Genomic DNA, 23,630 nt, shown 5'->3' with positions numbered 1-23,630 from the left:
GTACAATGACATTATGAGAGGTTTATCATTTTTAACTCTCTTTCCAATATTTATCTTAGAGTGCCTGAAATTGGAATTCCCCAGTTGGTTCTCTCTGGGATGAATTTTCTCTTGGCCATGGTAAAGTGGCAAGCGTACAAACAGAAAACATTACCTACCTCGGTGGAAATAAAAATGGATCTCAGAATATGCAGTTCATATTTGTTATTATTCTATCGTTTAAAAGTAAAGGTAGAACATTTTTGGAAGCTTTAGTTAGCTATTATTTTAATTACCCTTTATGAAATAATTGTATATACTATTAAGATTCAGTGATTCCGCAAGCTGGCCTATTATCTCTGGCCACCATTACTATTATTACATGCAATCATTTCTAATTGTGATGCCTTGCCAGTAACTGTGGCTTTGTAAAAAATAATTTAAAGATGCCTATGAATCCAAAACAGGCATATTGTCTTCCCAAGTATATTATGTTAAATCTTGTTTATTCTAAGAAACAACAAAGGACTCTGATGATAATTGCCCATGAAATAAAAGATTTAAAAACTTTACCCAAAGACATTTATCTTATATGTCTTAAAATTATCTGCAAAATATACTAAATAGCTATTATTTCTCAAGGACATATTCTCTGTCAAAATAATGAAGAGTAAGCCAATTTTTGATTGATGGTGAATAATTATTGAAGGTACACATGTTAAGAAATTAACAGAAGATTTTAGATAGTCAAAAATATTTTTGTATAATGAATCTCAGGGTGATTTGAATTAAGCTTGAGATCTCATATTTTTAAAGGTAGCCTGAAGAATATCATATTATTATTATTATTACATATATAAAATTATAAAATAATAATGTTCATGGTCATTATCAAAGTCAAATTATAAGAAAGTATTGTTTTACATAGTCTAAGGACATTTACATATCACGATTTTGCTAGAAGGGTGTCAACTGTATTTCAAGCAATGTGTCAAAAAATCTGGCTCACAGAGGTAAAATAATACATCCAGTTTTTACCAGCAGTTAACCAGCAAAGCCAGATCTGGGTTCCCTGAGCTCTGACTACTTAGGCTTTTTCCTTCCATTACGATGAAAACATGAAATCAATTTTTAAAATGCCCAGAGATCTATTTGCTTGGTCTCGAGAGGGAAGAGAGCAGAAAGAAATGCTGCTTAACAGATATGTTAATGCTAGTTTTGGTAATGATTACATTTGTATGTTCCATGTGAAATATCTAAGTGGAATAAAATGAGAAGGCATAATCACACCAGAACCCCTTTGCAAACCAGACTTTGAAGAAACCCATACAAAAGATTTCAGAAGCAGCATACACCAAGGGGGGGAATGGTGGTGTGCTTCTTTATTGAGGACCAAACAGGGGCTTCGGTTCTCGAATTACTTGACACTTATGAGACGTGGCCCTCACAGGTGATAGTGACTCCAGCTTATGTGGGAAGCTATGACCAGGGAAGCCAAAGTTTGTCTAGGATGGATTGTGAGGCAATGTTTGGCCAATGCTTTCCAGAACTGTAATGATAACTTATTACATTTTGTTCCTAAGAATTTAACTAAAGCACGTGAGTAACTGGTCAAATACATCCTCTCCAGTCATTACCAATAAGAAAAATAACAAGTGGAAGCAGATACAGTTTATTGAGTGTAGACTATATTTAAGGAACTGATAGCAGCCCTACTGAGTATTAACAACTATCCTCATTTTTGAGCTAAGAAAATTGGGACAAAAAAAGAGGCCCTTGGTTATATAGTGGTGGAGACTGGATTTGAATCTAGACCCTTCAAGTTTATAACCTATTTTCTTAAATAATTTGATACATGCCCTCGGTAAAGCAATGGTTTTTTATAATTTTCCTTTTTCTAATCTAAATCAGGGTTTCCTATGGAAATGATGTTTAAGTTTGCCTTTATTTCTTTGACTTAATTTTAATTGTTTAAAAGCATTTCAATGTATTATAACCTACCTCCTTGGTTATATATCAATAATAAATCAAACTGATAAGGAGTAAGAAATATATTTAATGGTATCAGGTTTACAAAAGACAATATTGATTTATAACCAATAAAATATCAAGTCAACATACACATAAATAAGATAATTATTAAAACTGATAGTCAACAAATCTACTAAAAATTAAGCAAAATAATTACAATATAAAAATAATGGAATTTAGTACCTTCTTCTCTCCATAATATGTTAGCTACTGCAGCATGTTAAAGGAAAAAGGAGAGAAAGAAAAATGAGTAAATAGAACTTCAATTGCAGAATCATATAAATAACTATTAAAGAGGTCACAATCTCTAGGATAGAACATGTACATAAAAGTGGTGATGGTGAATTCAACAAACGACTTTGAATTAACAAAACAGTAAAATGCTGGTACTAGCTAATAATGGTCTTTGCATTTCTGAAATTGCCAATTCTTCTTTGGAATAAAGATTTTGTTAATAAACAGAGAACATTTTATGCATCACTGGAAAGAATGGGATATTTAGGTTAATGTTATTAAAATATATCTTTAGAACAAACATTTGGTAGTTAAAACTATTTATTTAAGACAGTATAGTTAAAAGTTGCTAACTGAAAAAATTATATTTTAAAAATTCTCAGTCGTCACAATATTCAATATTCCTACCTAATAGGCAATATTCCTGAGCAAGAAGAGTTCCTTAAATAAAGGATTTTGACTACAGATGTAGCTTATTTTTAAGTAATATGTTTTCTCTTTTTAAACCAGACAAAATGAAATATATCTAAATATATCTTGCTTAGTTCAATGCACAATGATTCATATTAAATTGTTTCTGACAATAGGTTTATTAAATACTATATAGAAACTGAATCAATAGAGTTAAAATAGAATTGAGATAGAAATTAACAATTAGAAATATTCTCAGAGAAATGTCTTCCTCCATTACTAATTGAAAGTTGCCCAAATTCTGTTTTCAAAGCAAAATAATCTGTCAAAAGAAAGTTTAACTGATGTAAAAGCTCATGCATATCTAAATATTCCCTGACTATTTTAACCACAATAAACCATAATTACTTTTTTTAAACTGTTTTTTTTTTAACTGAACCTCTACCATGAATTAGCAGAGCCAAGACTACAGTCCAGCTCTCCTAGCTGGAAGTTGAAGGTCCAAGTCATCCAGTTTCAAAACCTGCTGAACTTTTCAAAAATAAATTTTTGTAAAGTAATATGCATCCCTCAGGACATTTTCTGATGCTGTTCTCGTTGTCTACAGTGTTCTTTTTTTTTTAAGACTTTATTTATTTATTCATGAGAAAGAGAGAGAGAGAGAGAGAGAGAGGCAGAGACATAGGCAGAGGGAGAAGCAGGCTCCATGCAGAGAGCCCAATGTGGGACTCGATCCTGGGCTCCATGACCATGCCCTGAGCTGAAGGCAGATGCTTAACTGCTGAGCCACCCAGGCTACCCCTGTCTACAAGTGTTCTTGAAATGAATATGAAAATGATAGATCCTATTAGCAAGGAGAGGACAGAGATGTCAATGACCAGCAGTTAACCTCAGTCTGGAAGTAGATGATCCTGCACCTAAAGTATTATTAGAATGTCAATAGTAGTCTCAGTGCATATATCTTTCACTTTATTTTATCACTTAGGCATTTTATCATCTTACATCATCGCAAGAATAGAGGTGAGTATGAGAGAGAGAGAGAGAGATCACATTCACATAACTTTTATTACAGTATATTATTATAATTGTTTTATTCTTAGCTGTCATTGTCAACCTTTTAGTATACCTAACTTATAAATTAAATTTTATCATAAGTATGTATGTGTAAGAAAAATAAAAATCGTATATATGGAGTCTAGTAGTATAACTTGTTTCAGGCATCCACTGGGGGGTCTTGGAACATATCCCCTGCATGAGGAGGAATTACTGTATTCAGAGAAATTTCAGTAACTGAGTATATTTGAAGGGCAAAACTGATAGAAGATGATACCAGAGAATTTTTCTATGAGTAGATCAAGAAAGTCTTCTGTACATAATACAGAAGAGATTAAATTTTCTTCTGTAGGCTCAGGAAAGGCTGAGCCATGATTAGCCTTACCTTTTTTATTTTCTGGTTTATAAAAAAGAGGGTAATTAGATCTATGTTTCCTCATATTTCCATTCATTTGCTCAGTGAGTACTGACTGAGTGCCCAGCCTATGTCAGACACTGCATTCAGTGATGCAATACACGGATTAGCACAGGCCCAATCTCCCAGTTAAAAGAGCTTATATTCTAGTTGAGAAAAAAAATTATTATTCAAACCACAACTTAGAAAAAAATTTAAATCACACATTTAACGGGTTATGAAAGAGAGGAACATTACCGTGAATGTGGATGGATTAAATATTGGGAAATATTGAAGGTAAGGGTGTGCAAGATGAGTAAGACTGAACTGAGAGACAATTTTAAGGGTAAGGTTTCTAGATAGAAGAATAAGACTGCACAAATCTTAGTGGTCTATCAAAGTACCGCTAGTCTAAAGGAGTTAAGGACAGAGATATTTTCAAGATAGGCAATCATTCATGAGAAAGTACCCGAAAAAATATATGGCTTGTGATATTAACACCAAAGAAGATAAAATTTCAAGGCACTTCATATTGAACTTAATATTGTATAAACTACAAACATATTATAATATGAAGCAAATTCTATTAGGACGGGATACAAAATTTATAAATCTACAATTGTATTCTATTTCTCTAACTCATTGCTCTCAGTATTTGAAAAATTAAGAGAAAAAGACAAAGTTTCAAAAACATAATTATTAAGATTGAATTAGTATTTTCATAATAAATGTACTACACAAACAGAATGTTGAACTATATAAACAAAAGTGGGGCTTTTTTTCAGATTTTTCTGGAAAAATTTTCAAGAGTACTCATGAAGTAAACCAGAAAATGAAAAGTCTCTATTTTGTAGGTATATTTCAATCAGCATAAGTAGTTTAGAAATTTTCAGACAACAATAAAACAAATATAAACATATGTGAGATGTGTTTAAACACAAAATTCTTCCATAAATTAAATATTTTTAAAAAATCACATCTGAGGGCACCTGGATGGTGCAGTTGTCGGTTAAATGTCCAACTCTTGGCTTTGGCTCAGGTCTGATCTCAGGGTTGTGAGGCTGAGCCCCACATCAGGCTCTGCACTCAGAGTAGAATTCATTTGAGATTCTCTCCCTTTCCCTCTGCCCCTCACCACTGCTCTCTCTTTCTCTAAATTAAATAAATAAAATCTTTAAAAATAAATAAATAAGAATAAAATGTGATTATAATTCATATAAGACAACAAAAATGAGTTTTTAATATGTGGACCCAAAGAGTTTTGGCCAAAAGATAATACATACACTGAACTGACGAATTATTGAGCAAAATAGAAAGAGGGAACAAGACACAGAGAGAAAAAAACAGAAGAAGCAGCAGAAGCATGTGAAAGAAAAAAGAAGGAGAAATAAGGAGACAAGGAAGAAAGAAGGAATGACTAGCTGTGAATGACTAGCTGTGATTTTGAGTTAATGTATTTTTTCTTGTAGTTTCAAAAACAGCTTTTATTTAAATTCCTGTTAGTTAACATAGAATGTAATATTAGTTCCAGGAGTAGATTTTAGTGATTCATCACTTTAATATAGAATTTTTGCTAATAAATTTGATAATCTGGATTTCATTCCAAAAATCCAAGGGAATATAAATATCCAAACTGAACACAGGAAAAAAAAATTGAATAAAACCTGATACTGATCGAAACATTTTTAAAAAGTTTCTTCACACACACACACACACACACACACACACACACACACACAGTTTCTTCACAACATATTCTCAGGGTCTGAGGTTTTATAATGAACATTTACAAACGTTTAAGAATCATATAATTCCAGTTCCATTAAATATATTTAGACTCTGGAAACATTTCTATTTGTTTTATAAAGTCAGCAAAGGTGATGCCAGTAACTGATAACAGTAGTAAAGCAAAGGGAATTATAGGACAACTTCACTAATAACAGAAATTAAAAATAAAATGCTTTGCATAATTCATCAATATATTAAAAGTTTGATCATAGACAAGAATCCCTTTGGAATGCAATAATATACTGGTAGGAATTTAGTTAAAAATTTAATTAATTTAATGCAATATATTACTATATCAAGTGAGAATAATCAATGAAATTTAAACAATGTAATCTGATAGACTATGTCACCTATTAGTAAATATCATCTAACTACTCTTTGTGACTGAGCAAACTGTAATTAGGGGTTTTACGCTAAGTGAAAAAACTCAGAGAAAGACAAATACCTCATGAGTTCACTTACAGGTAGAACCTAAAAAGACAAACATACAAAAACAGACTCATGAATAGAGAGAACAAACTGGTGGTTGCCCAGAGGGAATGGGAGGGGCACGGGTGAAATAGATAAAGAGGATTAAGAGGTACAAACTTATAAAATAAACAAGTCATGGATATGAAAAGCACAGCATAGGGAATATAGTCAATAATAGTGCAGTAACGTTTTATGGTGACAGATGGTGACCACACTTATCATGGTGAGGGAGCACTGATTAGTGTATAAATTGTCCAATCAAATTGTTATACACCTGAAATTAATATAACATTGTACATCGATTATACCTCAATAAAATAAAATAAAAAGGAGAATGTAAATACAATAGCATTAGCTAAATTGATATGATCTATACTAGATATATATACATGATATATAATATATAATAAAAAACAAGAGTAGAGGAGTATTTATATTAATATGAATTTAACAAAAATACTAGAATAAAAAATTGGGAGTCAAACTAGGAGATTATAACTGTCATTAGAAATTATTTTTTATGAATTCGATGATTCATTAAGAAACAAATATAAATTGTATAAGTAGTGTAAGCTATAAAATTAAATGATCAAAATTTGAAGATAAAATTAGTCAAAAGATTACATTAAAAGTACACGTAAAGTTAGTTAAATTGTTCAATTTGGTGACAAGACCCCCCAAAATACCCCCAAATCTATTCTTACTTAAGAATTAGAAAATGCAATAGATTTTTTTTTTTTATTTTATTTATTTACTTTTTTTATGATAGTCACAGAGAGAGAGAGAGGCAGAGACACAGGCGGAGGGAGAAGCAGGCTCCATGCACCGGGAGCCTGATGTGGGATTCGATCCCGGGTCTCCAGGATCGTGCCCTGGGCCAAAGGCAGGCGCCAAACCGCTGCGCCACCCAGGGATCCCAGAAAATGCAATAGATTTTATTTACAATACCCCAAATCATAGTATGTCAATGAATCACTAAATTCTATACCTGAAGCTAATATTACACTGTATATTAACTAACTGGAATTTAAATAAAGCTCAACTTATTAAAATATGAAAAATACAGCAAATCAAGTGTAACACTCACTAAAAATATGATAGATGGAAAGCTATAGTAATCTTAACTCAAGAGAATGAATGCCATAAAGAGAATCTATTCTGTAATTACTTAACTTTTAAAATTGCATGTTTTCTTATTGTGTATTTAGAACATAAGCATTTTATTGTATAAGGTTGGAATGCACATTAAATGTAAAAAATACCTTGAATTCAATTACACAGTTATAATAGCCAAGTCTCTTTTCCTTAGACATCTTTTCATTATTTTTCTGATTTTTATATAAGTGCACATGTATATGGGGGTATTTCTGATATTATAAATATGCAACATATAAAAATATTTTTAAATCCTATATATTCATTTATCATACGTGTATTTTGGTCTTCAAATATACAGTTTAAATCATTATACACTATTCCTTCATATTGCTTTCTTCCTTTTAAAAATATTATTGTTCATTATTCAATGATGCAGGCTCAGGACCCATACCAGAGGCTAGTGTAAGTTGTAAGATTCAGTAAGTATCATTGACTTCTCAGTCATATAGATGGATGCATAAATGTGTGTTGATGTGCACGTGTGTGTATGTGTGCATGGAGGTGTTTAACTGTGATGACCATCCTTCTTTGTTTTTATTTCCATGACTATACATTCCTACAGGAGGTATGGGGATGTTTCAAGCCATTGCCACGTGTTGCCAGGTTAACTGCCAGAAGGTTGTTATGAGCACCACAAGCAGTCTGCACAAGTGCTCACCCCTCCACACTCTAAAACTGTATGTGCGTGTATGCATGCACATGTACACAAGCCTTCCAAATATTAAAATATAGATGTTATAAGATATATGATACATGTATATATGTAAATATCATATATCTGTTACATATAATATAGGATAGTTTGATTATAAGTTATGTTTGCAAATATCTAAAAAGTATTTCCTTTTTTTATGCTGCTTTAACCCGTTACTTCTGTTGGAATGTTACTTTTATTTCATTTCATTTATTTCATTTATTTATTTAAAAGATAGCATGAAAGAGAGAGAGGGCACAAGCATGGGGGAGGGCAGAAAGAGAGGGAGAAGCAGACTCCCCACTCAGGGGAGAGCCTGACATGGGGCTCCATCCTGGGACCCTGGGATGAAGCAGACGTTTAACCATCTGAGCCACCCAAGTGCCCAGATCTATTTTTATATTTTAACAGCCACTTACATACTGGAATGGCTTTGTTTTACCATATTTATTTATCTCTCACATAATAAAAACAGCTACCTATAGTAAATGCAGGCTTAATCATGCCGCGTATTTACTTAAAAACATACTACATATTCGTGTGTGTGTGTGTGTGTGTGTGTGTGTGTATATACTCAAAGTCCTTACCACGTAAGGTCTTCTATTACATGCCTGTGTCCTATTCAACTCACATTCCAAACATCAAGACATTTTTAATTTCATCTTTACCCATATGTTAAATCTGACACATTTAATACCCTAACCAAAATTCTTCACTTAATTTTCCCCTAGTTCTCCTGTAAATCAGGTTAATTATTTTTTATCTGTTGTTATCCTGTAGAACCAAAAGTCTACATAAGCTGAGCAAAATAAGTTTTTTTCTGTGCCTAGAGAATCCTATGTAACACAACACAGCCCTCAATATAGCATAAATAAAACTTTTGTTCTGAAATCTTTTATTTATAATTGGACAACAAAACCCTCAGAATTATAGACACCCAGTAATTCAATACTTATTCATGACTTAATTGAAATGCAAAATTCTTTCTGAAGAGAACATATGCCTTATAATGAAAATGTGGCTCAATGAAACAAATGCCTGGACAGCAGTAACAGAATCTTCTATTAATGCCATAATCTATAAATTGTTTTATTTTATATATTGGGGACTTGCAATTACATTCAAAGAATTGGATCTCATGTTAAATATGCTATCTGTATTTGGAAATACATGTGAAGAGTTGAATGTTATATAAATAACAGCAATAAGATGATTAACTACACAGCAGCATGCTATAGTACTGAACAGCTATTTTACTTGGCTACTCACATGGAAACTGCTTGGCTTTTCAATTAAATAAGTTTTTGCTTGTCTTTGTCTTTGAAAGTGTAAGGTTTTCACTAGTGGAAAACATTTTTTTTTATAAGCTGCATTTATGTAAGGATAACATTTTAGTTAGATGTCTTATTGACTGCTTCTCCTTTTGGATTTAAGAAATTGACTTAACTTCAGAAGGCAAATGGAAAAGGGCAACGTTAAAAGAAAAACATAGATAAAAATTTAATGTATCTAAAAAATGTATGGTTAGTATTATGGTAGCTGAAATTTCTTTGAATGTGCATATGGAGAATGAAATGAGACATTTAAAATATACTATTTTGGGGATGGAAAGCTATGTAAGATATGTCAAGTACATTGCCTGCCATGTGCCAAATTCAAAGCCACTTTCAAGTAAAACTGTCATTTGTTGGGCACTGATTAAAGATGAATACGACTCAGAAACTGGCCAGGAATCTATGGTCTTAATTTCTATAAACTGATGAAATGGGATAATCAGATTCTTGTCAGGGGTAATTTGAATCAATAAATCATGTTAAAAAATGGAGAGCACCGAGAACCAGAATTCTAAGAATGCATAGCAAATGGCACCATGATGTAGAGTCAGGGTCCTTTGACGATGTGTGACAATGAGGAGAACTCAAAAGTGTGAAAGTGACTTTTCCATGGAAGAGGAAAAAAATCAGAAGTTGTCTATGGAAGGCCAGTTTCTGGGTACTGAATGTGGATACATCCCTGGCTGCTTCACATGGCCAGTGTAACAGTCACACCAATTTAAAAATAATCGATACTTCACCAAATAGAGAGAACCTACTCCTGGCAATGAAATAGTCTGAGTAAAACCAAGACAACATAAGAACTGTTGCCATATCAAAAGATTAGAGCCACAACACAAAACAAATAAAAACTATATCCACCTTTCCAGGGTACCTGGCTGGCTCAGTTGGAAGAGCAAGTGACTCTTGATCATGAGGTCATGAGTTTGGGCTCCATGCTCTGTGTAGAGATTACTTAAATAAATAAAAAATAAATAAATGAACTTAAAAAAATAATATCCACCTTTCCTTCCAGTGCCAAATCAAGTAAGCCCGTATTTGCAGTAGTTATCGCATGATGCATAAAAAATTATCTCAGACTTAGCAGCTTAAAGCAACAAAAATCATTTATGGTATTTGTGGTGGTGGCTTGGCTGAGAGGGTTCTGATTTGGGGTCTCATGAGACTCCGGTTATCTGAAGGCTTAACTTGGGCTGGAAGATCCACTTCCGAGGCGGCTCACTGTACTGGCGGGCAGTCTGGTGCTGGCTGTTGGCAGAAAGCCCCAGTTCTCTACTTATGGGACTCTCCTCAGTGCTGCTCACATGTCCTCACATACTGACAGTTGGCTTCCCCCAGAATCAGTGATTGGGACAGCAAGGCAGAGGCCACAATGCCCTTTGTGACATGGCTTCAGAAGTCATATAGCTTTACCTCCATCCCACCCTATGTGCGACAGGGAACTGATGTATTTCAAAGTGAGAAAATAATACAAGGGGGTGTTTAACAGAAGAGGAGGATCATTAGGACCATCTTGGACACCACAGAATGTTAGTGTAGCAGACTGCTTACTAAGCAAACATAACGTGGAGGAAACTTTACTAGCTAACATCCTCCCAGCCAGACTGCCAAGACCTGAGCATCTCCTAATAGAAATTCTAAGCCTACCACCATCAGGAAGTGACTTTATTTATTTATTTATTTATTTATTTATTTATTTATTTATTTATTTTTAGGAAGTGACTTGATTTTGATAATTCTTCACACAACTGTATTGACTGTCATTTTTACAAGATAAACAATAAACAATGACATCATTAAACAATTGTAGTGATTAGCTGCAGATACACCGGAAAATCTTTGCCTTCTAACTTGCTCATATACTCTATCTTTTTAAGTAGATGGCAAGCAAAGTTGCCTCTTTTTTTGCCTTACCTTTCTCACCTCTAAAACATATCAAATGGTTGAATAGAGAATTACAAGATAAAAAGATTATGAAATATTTTAAGTAGCACGTGGTACATAATTAATTGCTCAGTAGATCTTGGCTAACTATATATGCATATATCCTAGGTAAACTTAGGTAATCACACCTATAGATATTAAATTAATAGAAATATTGCCAAAATGAAATATTGCATAAAAGAATATATCTTAACCTATAATTAGGGATCTCAGGGCATTCTCCTTATTATCATATTATGTGTAAGGAAACAATGAAAGACCGCAGACCATAAAGCAGTTGCAATGCCACCTAATTTGTATAAAAGGGTGTTATTTCTATTATTTTTTAAATATTTAGTTAATTAGTTTACAGAGAGAGAGGAAGAGGGAAGGAGAAAGGAGTATGAGTGGGGGGAGGGGGAGAGGGAGAGAATCCTCAATCAGACCCCCCACTGAGTGCAGAGCTAAATCTCAAGACCCATGAGATTGTGACCTGAGTTGAAACCAAGATTCGGACACTTAACCGACTGAGCCACCCAGGCACCCCTCTAAAAATGTTCATTACTTCTCTCATATTCTGAATTGCTCATCATTTAATATTTAAATATCTACTGAATATGTTCATGTTACATATAATGTTAACATACAAATATAACTGCATTTAAATATAGAGTAAAATAAGAGATATGCCGTCTTTGAAGGAGATTGACTACTTTAAAATATTATTTATTATTAAGATAAAGATTTTAAGTAAATATTTCATGAGGAAAATTACAAATTAGAGTTACAAATCTCAAATACATTAAATATCTTGATACTTAAGAATTCTGGGTAAATATATAGTTTATAATTCAGTTAAAATTGCTCATCTTTAAAGATATTATAAAAGAGATTAGTAGCAGTACAATAAAAGGCATCAGACACCCAAATGAATAACCACTGCAGGAGGCCATAAACTTAGCATCTGAAATTTTTAGCAAAGATAAGAAGGAAAAAAATTAGACTTTCCACACTCTGAGGAAGTGTTCATGTAGGAAATGACATAATGTCTCATAAAACAAGCTGATTATAAGTTAACAGAGGTTAACTTCTTGTTAGAACAGATTTCTAAAGAAATTGCATGAAATATACAGACAAATTAGATAGTATAAGGATTTTAAGAGCATTCCATGAGCTAAGAATTTTTAATTGCTTAGAACAGTGACTGGCACATACACACCTGTGTATGCACACACACAACACGTGTTTATACGCATATAGACACGTATATTTTGGAAAACAAGAACACATTTTTCCTAAACATATCTTCAAAGGTAAGAACTTAATCTTTTAAGTCAAGTATGAAGCAACTGCAGCAATTAGCCAAGATATCTTGCTTTTTAATTAAGAGAAATAATGTTTGTGCGTACAGCATTGAGGAACACGTATTTAATATACCCCTTGAGTCATTCTTTGTCAAACAGCAAATATTAGGGGATCCCTGTGTGGCTCAGCAGTTTAGTGCCTGCCTTCAGCCCAGGAGGTGATCCTGGAGTCGTGGGATTGAGTCTCATGTGGGGCTCCCTGCATGGAGCCTGCTTCTCCCTCTGCCTGTGTCTCTGCTTCTCCTTCTCTCTGTGTCTCTCATGAATAAAAAAAAAAAAAAAAAACCTTAAAAAAATAGCAAGTATTAAAAGCCTTTGCAGGCCAAGGACAGGTTCTGAGATAAATTCAAATTTGTCTCATGATTGCTTAAACTATTTACATGGTGTTGATTAAAGTGAATTTCCTATTGCTTTTGATTTGCTTTTAGACACACTAAGCACCAGACTTGGCATTCTGTTACGGAAATGTAAAATGCGATACTCTTAATCGCTATATTCTCTTTCTATAATAAGGTCACATGTAGGGACACCTGGGTGGTTCAGTTGGTTAAGCATCTGACTTTGGCACAGGTCATGATCCCAGGGTCCTGGGATGGAGCCCTGCGTCATCATCATCGGTGTCCTCATCATCGTCATCATCGTCAGGCTCCTTATTCAGTAGGGAGTCTGCTTCTCCTTCTCCTTCTGCCCCTACCCTCTGCTCATGCTCTCTCTTTTTCCCTCTCTCCTTCTCAAAAATAAACAAACAAAATCTTTAAAAATAAATAGTTTCAAAAGTACTGGGATCATTTTCCCAAAAATATTTTAAACGTATCTTAGCTCTTCTACAATTTCATGAAAGAGAACCCAGGTGTCTGTGTTATGCAGCAAGAGTTTTGATGTAAAAGTAATAAGGGGAAAATTAGAAACTAATAATAATTTTCATAAAAAGATTTCAGTTTAATCATGACAGTGCTTGTGATCTTAAGTTAGAAAGTACCCTGATGGTCCCAAGAAGACGAGTTCACTGTAAATTGTATGTCCACTTAGTTGATTGAGCCTTCCTGTCGAAGAGGCTAGGTTTGCCCTGGCCAATTCAACTCTAGCCTGGGGTTTCCCTAAGTGTTTTGTCTCCTGGGATATTTTTCCTTCTCTTTGACTTAATTGTGAATCCAGTATCTGCTCAAAAACATTAGCCCTTTTATTTTGCTTGCATTGGTGACAGAGGAATGGCAGTTTACATCATAAACCCTAGATTTTGTTCTCAGTTCTTCATGATATTGTCACTTACTAGCCTATGTTTTCTTAGAATTCTCAATAGATACGCTTCTCTCTCTCTCTCTCTTTTTATTTGAGAGAGAAAGAGGGACCCCTGGGTGGCTCAGCAGTTGAGCATCTGCCTCCAGCTCAGGGCCTGATCCCCCACCAGGGATCAAGTCCCACATCAGGCTCCCCTGGAGGACCCTGCTTCTCCCTCTGCCTATGTCTCTGCCTCTCTCTCTGTGTCTCTCATAAATAAATAAAATCTTAAAAAAAAAATTGAGAGAGAAAGAGTGAACATGAGCGGGGAGAGGGGCAGCTGGAGAGGAGAAGCAGGCTCCCAGTGAGCAAGGAGCCCAACGCAGGGCTCCATCCCAAGACCCAAGGATCATGACCTGAGCCAGGGGCAGACGCTACACCCACCAAACCACCCAGGCGCCCCAACAGTTACTCTTCTAATTACTTGAATTTACTTGCCTGTTTTTAAAATATCACTCAGACGAACTAAGTGAAACATGGTCTTTTTCATATGACCAACTGAGAATCAGTTCAATCGTTTATTTAAGAGGAAAACATGATGAAACCAGACAAATGTCTCCAGCCATCCTCACAGTTGTTCTTTTCCTGAATTAACTCACATGCTTCTTACATTGTTCCATTAAGACTCCCGATCACAACCTCACCTGATTTTAAATCTCTAATCTTCCAGAAGCCTGGTATCTTCTTTACTGAGATATTGCCATCACTGTTTAAATGCCTGTACATGAGCATGAGGACCACAACTCTTTCTCATCACGTGAGAAGGGGAAATGAAAGCATGAAGAAGGGACATCACTGCCCCATCCTGGGTGAAGGAAGCGAAAATGTGCCCCACGACTACCAGTAGAGAGTAGGGACTTGTAATTGCTCCCATACCCATTCAACACATGCCGTCTTCTCTATTTGAGACAGAGCTGCTACCTTGGGGGGCAGGATCCCTGCTTAACACCTGTCCCACTGGAGGGACAACTGCTGCAGAATCAGAAAAGGAGCAGGGCCTCTGTTCCCACCTGCTCTTGTCTCTCCTCTCTCCTCTGCCCACCGCCCCCCCGCCCCGATGCCATAAAGAATCCATATCACTAAGAAAGAACAGTGCCAGCTAATCCTCTTCCTCCCATTGTCAACACGGAAGAAGGCAGGAGAAGCCACAGACAGTGGTGATACTTGAGCAGCTGTAATTACCTGCACAGGGAAAAGGGAACAGGGTCAAGGATGCTCAGCAGAGAAGTGACAGGGAGAGGAAAAAAAAAAAAACAAAAAAACAGGCCAACTAGCAGCAGTGTAGCCACCCGTGGCTGTGGCAAGAATAAACCTAGGCCCCAACACGCGAGAGCATCTTCAGCTGAAGCCTCCTGGTGTCACAGTGCCTGGAACCTGTAATTATTGCTCACTCTTGAAAATAAAATGTGGTGAAGCATGACTTTGGGAATACGATACAAGAACACTCTCATATACGTAGTTTAAATTTTTTTTTTCTACTAACATTCCCTTAGGAAACTTCTCTTGCTCCCCATACTCTCCACGAAGCAGCAGCAAGGCTAGTGAGCAGATTCGAATGAAACTCTGAAAGATTATGTTCTGGGTGCGTTTTTTTTTTTTCCCCCAGACTTGAGGATGAAATTGTTTTAGTGGGATTCAAAAATAGAATTTAGCTTCACAGAGAAGTGATAGAATATATGACACAAGAGTCAACAAAGAGTTGCCAACCTGTTAACAAGAATGTAAGCAATTTCTGAATATATCTGAGCTTCAAAATATTTTGCTACTAAATATAAACCTAAGATACCTAGTTTGTAACTCTTTCTTGAATGGGCCCAACTCTAGCTTACCATACTATCACTCTTACCCATTTTTTACCCATTTTCATAGTTTTTATCCATTGTTCAATGTATCTCAACAGAGCCTCTTCGACAGGAAGGCTCAATTTTAAGAAAAATTTAAAGATAATAATCATTAACTCAAAATAAAAATGCTGATGGGAACCAGAACAAATATGTACTGAGCCCCACTTATGTGTTAACACTATGCTAAGTATTTTACAGCACTGGATCCTTTAAAATGTTATTTCTATGAATGTCTCCAATTGAGTTAATTTCTGTAATAGCTTATTCTAAAAAAGCAAAATATGGTACGCCCGGGGGGCTCAGAGGTTGAGCGTCTGCCTTTGGCCCAGGGCGTGATCCTGGGGTCCTGGGATCGAGTTCTGCATTGGAGCCCACTTCTCCCTCTGCCTATGTCTCTGCCTCTCTCTCTGTGTCTCTCACGAATAAATTAAAAAAAAAAATTAAAGGCAAAATAAAGCAAGCATGTGTTAAAAACATAAAAGGTCAATCAAATAGTCTGGGATAAAATAACAATAGTCTAAAAATAAATTAAGGAGCAGAAGAGCACTTTTTTAAACTATCACTATAAAAATAACTATGAAACTATAAACTATTATTTTTTTAAATTTATTTATGATAGTCACACAGACAGAGAGAGAGAAAGAGAGAGGCAGAGACATAGGCAGAGGGAGAAGCAGGCTCCATGCACCGGGAGCCCGACGTGGGATTCGATCCCAGGTCTCCAGGATCATGCCCTGGGCCAAAGGCAGGCGCTAAACCACTGCGCCACCCAGGGATCCCTGAAACTATAAACTATTAAACTATGAAAATATAAAATATTTTCATATTAGGCTATGTAGCCAGAGTTGTTTATCCGGCCAACGTCCTACCAACCATATTTATATCAGTATGAAGTACAGATTGCTCGGAGGGCCCCAAAAGCATTAAGTTAACGGTCGATTATCTTCTATTATCATAATACAATCTTTCCAGTGTCAGTTTTGCTGTAATTTAATGGTTACAAATTAATAGGCATAAGCAGCCTAAGGCGTAATTTTAGTCCTTGACTATTTTAATATGATTATTTATTATGAAAAATAATACTTTATGAATGCGCTGGTTTTCTTCTTGGAAATTCAAGTAGGCTGATGAACCAAGTAACACTACTTTGGGGAAATGCTATTATGCCAAATACTCTTCAAGAGATGGATAGAGGAAGATGGTTCAACCTCACATCGAACGGTCTCGGTAATTGTGTTCCACCAGAGGCTGTAATGAGTTTCCAGGATACACGTTCTGTCTTGAGATTCAATACAAGCCTGTTTGTCTTATGAGCTGTGTAGGGAATTAGAATTTTGGTTAATACTACTCAGGTAATAAAAACCACGGTCAAATGCCCACTGTGTGTTAATAATAAAACCTAGCAAAAAAATGCTTCTTGTGAACTCTTTAAGTAATGAATACGGAGAGGATTTTTACCTTTGCAGGAGCAAAGCTTGCAAATAACTCTTAATAGGACTTTTTCCCTTCATGCAGTTCAAGGCCCTCCTTAATACGGTTCTAGCCAACGATTTGTTCTCTCTGCGTGTTGTAGACTCCCAGCAAACATTTTTAGGACCATACATTACGTAAGGCTCACGAAACCCACCATGTACTTTATGACAATTCCCAAGTTTGACATACTTCTGAGTGTCTAGCTATGGAAGTTTCACTACAGCCACCAAATATCAACTCAAATGTCATCACCTCAATAAAAAAAGGCTATGCTGTGAGACCCAGTTGGACTTTGTTGTTCTGGGCCTGCGATCCTATCCTACCTGGAGTATATGCCTGGTGCAGCAATTATTTTACTCCGCCACGCAGTATAGCCTCTTTACTTCTACCCACACCAAGCTACAGCCTTTCTGAAAGTAGAGAATTGCTAACTGCAGGAGAGCAACACGTTTGTTTTTGTCTTTGTTTTTTTTTTCTTCAGTGAGTATTTAATAAGTGAAAGCATGAATGGACAAACCGATTGTTTCCTATAGACATTTTTTTTTGTTCTCCTTACAATGACACCCCTTATTCACTGTGAATTTTGTAGACGTCCATCTGAGTAGATAAGTTTGAAGTAATACTGACCTTCACGCACGTGGGAAGGTAACCAGCCGCACACACATTTAAATTATAGCCATTGCAAAAAGTATGTAAATTAAATTTAGTTCAGTTGCCACGGAAATATGGAAGGAATTAAAAGGTAGATAAAAAAGAAATGACAAATCGTAGCAAAATATTAAGTATAAGGCAGGTTCCTCCTAAATAACTTCCGAGCGAATGGCAATGTAATGTTGCTTGGATACATGCGATTGCTGACTCCCAAGGCCCATGAGGAATCAACTCTAGTAGGTAATGAGGCCAAAGTGCTTTCCAAAGGGTGGTAAAGCTGACACGAGTTCTAACAGTGTAGACAGCTTCCTCTTCCAAATCTTACCAAATCTTGTTATTACGCAGCTTTTGAACTTCTGGTATTGTAGTATGTGCAAAATGACATTTCTCTCTGGTTAAAAGATAAGTTTCCTGGACACCTAATAAGGATTAGCAGCTTTTCATAACATACCTTGCCACGTTGCTTGTTCTTGTCTCTGAAAGTTCTTTTTAAAACTATGCTCTTAGGGATGCCTGGGTGGCTCAGTGGTTGAGCGTCTGCCTTTGTCTCAGGGCGTGACCCCGGGGTCCCAGGATCGAGTCCCACATCGGGCTCCCTGCCAGGAGCCTGCTTCTCCCTCTGCCTGGGTCTCTGCCTCTCTCTCTCTGTGTGTCTCTCATGAATAAATAAATACAATCTTAAAAAAAAAAAAGTGAAACTATGCTCTAGTTTATTTTTGGTTTGTTTCATTAACATCTGTCTGTCTGTCGCCGATACTCCTTATCAGTTAATTGTATTGAAAATATCTTGGGGGTAAATTTTTAAGATTAGAACTTCTTAAATTTAACATAATCATACTGTTTCCCCCAGTTTTTCTGCACTTTTGAAACACACTCCTAAAACTACACTTTGATATTACTATAAGTATGATTGTAATTTGCACAATATTGGTTGTAATATATATCGATAGTATGTGTGTATACATATATGTATATATAGTCTTATTATGTGTGTATATATAACTGTACTCTATATAAATATATTCAGTTTAGTGAAATGTTATAATAATTTATATACTTAAATTACATAATTATTTCATGAGCTTTTATTTTTATTTAAATTCTAATAAAATTATATAATTATTTCGTTTTTTCTACAATACTCTCAGTCATCTGAATCCAAACTGTCTCTAGGGGCAGCCCCAGTAGCTCAGCTGTTTAGCGCCTGCCTTCGGTCCAGGGCATGATCCCAGAGACCCAGGATCGAGTCCCACATTGGGCTCCCTGCGTGGACCCTGCTTCTCCCTCTGCCAGTGTCTCTGCCTTTCGCTCTCTCTCTCTATGTCTCTCATGAATAAATAAATAAAATCTAAAAAAAAAAAACAATGTCTCTAGAAAAATATTTTGACTTCCTGTTCCAAAACTTTTGAAAAAATACTAAAAAAACATGTTTGAGATAAAAATGGAAATATTTTACTCACTAATGATTTATTTTCTATTAAAATTTCCCTATTGCAAGAATGTTTCCAAAATTGTATTATTGTTTAAACCAGTTTAGTATAAAGGTATATATTAGATAGATAGATCAATTTAGGGCAAAGATACTCATATTGGCACACAAGTTTACTGCATGAAATAGAGCACTTTTTAAGAAATATCATATTTAATAACACTTCCTATGTAATGTTACATTTCATATGTGACACAAGTATAGAAATGTGCACTAAGTTGAAAAGTAAAGCAAATGAAGAGGTAGAACAATAATGGAACTGACCCATTCTTTCTGGCATATTCATCTCATCATCATCAGAAATCAGATATCTGGACAAACAGTACAACAGGACACACAAATGTGCAATCTAGGCTCTGCAGACAGTTGATAAAAATGTGCGGCATAAATTAGATTTTATAAAACTTTCAGAAGGTAACTCATTGTAGCCCCTCACCCCAGAACCCGTGCATTTGAAAAGCACATTTGTTTTAGTAATGCTTCACACATTTACCCTATTCTCCAACTGAGTTCCCGTATCAAAGAATTGCAAGAAAATCACCAAGCGATGATAATTCTAACTTCTTTGTGAAACTAAGTGCACAATTATTTTGCAGCGGATTCACCAAGTTTAAGGCCTCTGGAATTACAGAATTTTAAAGTGAGTTCTAACTTTCGAACTCTCCCGAACACCACCAACAAAATATCAGTATGCAGATTTTCTAAGAGCGTCATTGAGATTTTATACTCAGCACTGTCACTGTATATAAGCTTATTTAGCCTGCATGCCTGAAGTAATATAAATAAGATGTCATCATCACTTGCCTAATTTATCTTTAAATAAATTAGGCAAATTGGCATTGTGTAATATGAGATGAGATGAGAATATTCCAGTGAAGGTACATAACACCTTGCAGACAAAATATGCGCAATAAATCAAACAAAGAAAGCTTTGAGTGTTGTTTTGTTTTGTAGGCAAAAGAGATGCCCAATTGCTTAGGATTTTTGTAAACCTGTCAGTTTGATGACATTCAGGTCACGTAGCATCTTGTTAGATAACAAGTCTTACTATTGTACAAAAATGGCAATGTGTGAGACACAGATCTATTTAATGACATTGAAAAGGATGTTATTTTAAAAATACAGCCTTCAGATACGGAAATCATGAGGCGGATAATTTCAGTATATTCTGGGTCAACAAATGTAAAGATTTATGGAACAAGTTACTTCACGGGATGTGACAATGTCATTGACCAAATTGAGACTATGAATATTAGAATTTATGATAAATAATAAAAGCTCATAAAATAATAAATGCTTATCAAGCACGGTTAACCTTGACACGAGTCTGATTATCCTAAGTGCATTTTATTTCACACTAAGCTTACTGATACGTAAAAGTCTGTGACAGATATTAAATAAATAGATTTGGGGATTTTTCAAAAGACATAGGAATTGTTCACTCTGCATTAAATGTTTTTAGTACAGCTTCTCTATTGAGTGATATTCAGTGAGGTTAAATTAAAAAACTGAAATTTTTTCATTTACTGATTTATTTCATTTTTTTCTGAAATATTTGCTCTTATTTGATTCTTTTTGATTCAAGCAACATAGCTTATAACGATCAGGATTAAATTTTCACCCTGGCTATCAAAGCACACCTTATCTTTAACTACGGACTGTTCTTATTCCTAATTATTCTACCTATCTCATATTGGTTGAGTGTAGAAATAATAATTAATTGATGACTGCTGCATTTGGCTTCACCTGTACCTGTTTACAGACTTTGCTCATCTATTTATATTATGTTCCTAGCCTCTATAGACACTAATAAGGTTCTGCTTATATGAGCTCATTAAATTTATACAACTGCCCTGGGGCTCCTGGGTGGCTCAGTCAGTTAAGCATCCAGCTCTTGATTTCAGCTCAGGACATGATCTCACATTCTTGGGACCAGTCCCCACGGGCTCCATGCTCAGCTGGGAGTCTGCTTGGATTTTCTCTTTCTTCTGCTCTTCCCTCCATTCATGTGTGCACTCTCTCAAATAAATACTTAAAACAAAAAATCAATACAAAATCCATATCTTCCCTGTTGAAATAGGCATTCTCCATTCTTTAAAAAATAGGAAGCAAAGGAGCACAGTCAGTTAGACCATGTACTCATTCATAATCTCAGGGGTCTTGGGTCTAACCAAGCCCTATGTTGGTTGTGGAGCCTACTTAAAAATAAAAAATATATATATATATAAAGTAATAAAAACAGCCAGTGAATGAAGACTAGAGAGTTAATTAATTACCCTATATTGTCAGAATATGTTCTATTTTCATAGTTTACAATACCATACTCAAATTGCTTATATGTAAGAAGAACATATTTTTGCCATTTTAAGGTCCTTTCCTCTATTTTTTTTTCCATTTTTTATCTTTTTATTTTTTAAAAAAGTTTTATTTAGATTCCACTTAGTTAACATACGGCGTGATATTAGTTTCTGGTGTAGGCAATCTGGCTGTCACATCTGTCACCCCACTGATCGCCAGGGTTGATTTGGCTGATGTGACTGGCTACGCAGGTGTCCCTTTCCTCCCTCACTGCTATAAGCCCATGGCTCCTGCATGCTCATCGGAAAAGGATGAGCTTATTGGGAGAGGACCTGTCTTCAGTCACGGGACAGGAATGACTGCACTCCTCTACTTCCAAAATAGGCAAACAACTTCTCAAGCATTTACATATCATTTCAAATATTTAGGTACAAGTGGCTACATTTTCTAATATTTCTAAAGCCCGTGTATTGCGAATTACAGTCATTGTATTTTTCTAATATCATTAATTTACATTCACATTATATATTTATATAACTTGTTCATTCAAGTACTCTTGTTGTAGAGTTTAACACATCTAAAGTACTGGTGTAGAGAATCTTATAATTAATAAATTTCAAAATTGCCAACCAATATTAATTTATTGAAATTAATTCTACACTAAGGATTGTTGTAATGGCCCAATATTTCCAAATATAATGCTGACTGTGACAATGATAGAGATTAAAGTTGTACATACCATTATAATATATTCAGACACTCTGTTCTAATATTTACAAGTACCTAGATTAATCATATTCCTTACTAAAATCCTAGCGAGGTGATATAATCTGTGCTCCGTGCTTAATGCAGCCAGTAGCTTAAAAGCTTTCAATAGCAGCCTATATTCACACTGCTTTTCATTTACCTTAATCCTGAAGATGAATTATTATCATCTGGGAATTGAACTCCCCTTGGGAATGGAAATGTATCGAGTGCTTATGCGACTTGCAAGCCATTTTCACATGAATAACATTTACCTCTGCCTAAAACCCTCTCATATATTTCATATCATCTCCTACTCCCTGTTACAATCCCCTATGGCCCATTTCTACTCTTCTTTACATTTAAATCCTCCCTATATATCACCCCATTAAATCTTAGTTATCAAACCCTATCCCTAACTTAACTGTAGATGAGGTTACTTTGAAGTACTTTTTGTAGTTTAATTTGTCACATGAGAAAACTTCCAGTGAGGGTTGTTGACAAAGTTGGGCACCGTAACTCAAGGTTTTCCAATTCAAAGATTAGGTTACAAGCAAAACATAAACTCCTTAGCCATATGATGCTTTGCATGAATCGTTCACTCAGCAGTATCATCCTGCTGGGAAATGTAGTATAAGGAAAAAAAAATGTGATTGATATGAGTATGACTGCTCTATTATGTAGAAAATAACGGATGATTGCTCTGAAGCTGTAGCTAAACAAAGTAAGGCTGTGTTGTGTCATTTAGTCCAAAAGTTGTAAATTTTTCCCCATGTTTATTGCAGTCTGTATGGAATTCAATACTTCTCTTCCCTGCATCTTTCAAAAAGAAAACAGAATAAGAGCACATTACAGAAGAATTTAGAAAATGTAATAGAAATATAAATTGACTGATGTAAGAGAAATAAAGTGTAGCTTTTGCTTTCATTCTATGACAAAAGTAAATTCTGGTGACAAGATATTATTTAAAATATCTTAACAGCTACATTAAAGGAAGAAATGTATTCTTTAATTGGTTG

General features: G+C 35.1%; 1 protein-coding gene across 2 annotated transcripts in view; it reads right to left on the bottom strand.

Annotated features, from left to right (window-relative positions):
* FSTL5 (follistatin like 5) overlaps positions 1–23,630 on the bottom strand; it is a 679,148-nt gene that overhangs the window by 98,426 nt on the left and 557,092 nt on the right. For both annotated transcript variants that reach the window (XM_041737850.1, XM_041737852.1), the window contains exon 11: positions 2,194–2,220. In XM_041737850.1, the coding sequence (XP_041593784.1) occupies positions 2,194–2,220 (27 nt within the window). The remainder of the gene's footprint in view (positions 1–2,193; positions 2,221–23,630) is intronic.

Source organism: Vulpes lagopus, chromosome 23, assembly GCF_018345385.1.
Source record: "Vulpes lagopus strain Blue_001 chromosome 23, ASM1834538v1, whole genome shotgun sequence".
In the NCBI taxonomy this organism is placed as follows: domain Eukaryota; kingdom Metazoa; phylum Chordata; class Mammalia; order Carnivora; family Canidae; genus Vulpes; species Vulpes lagopus.
The sequence above is the reverse complement of the archived record's forward strand: the minus strand, read 5'-3'. Positions and strand labels throughout refer to the sequence as shown.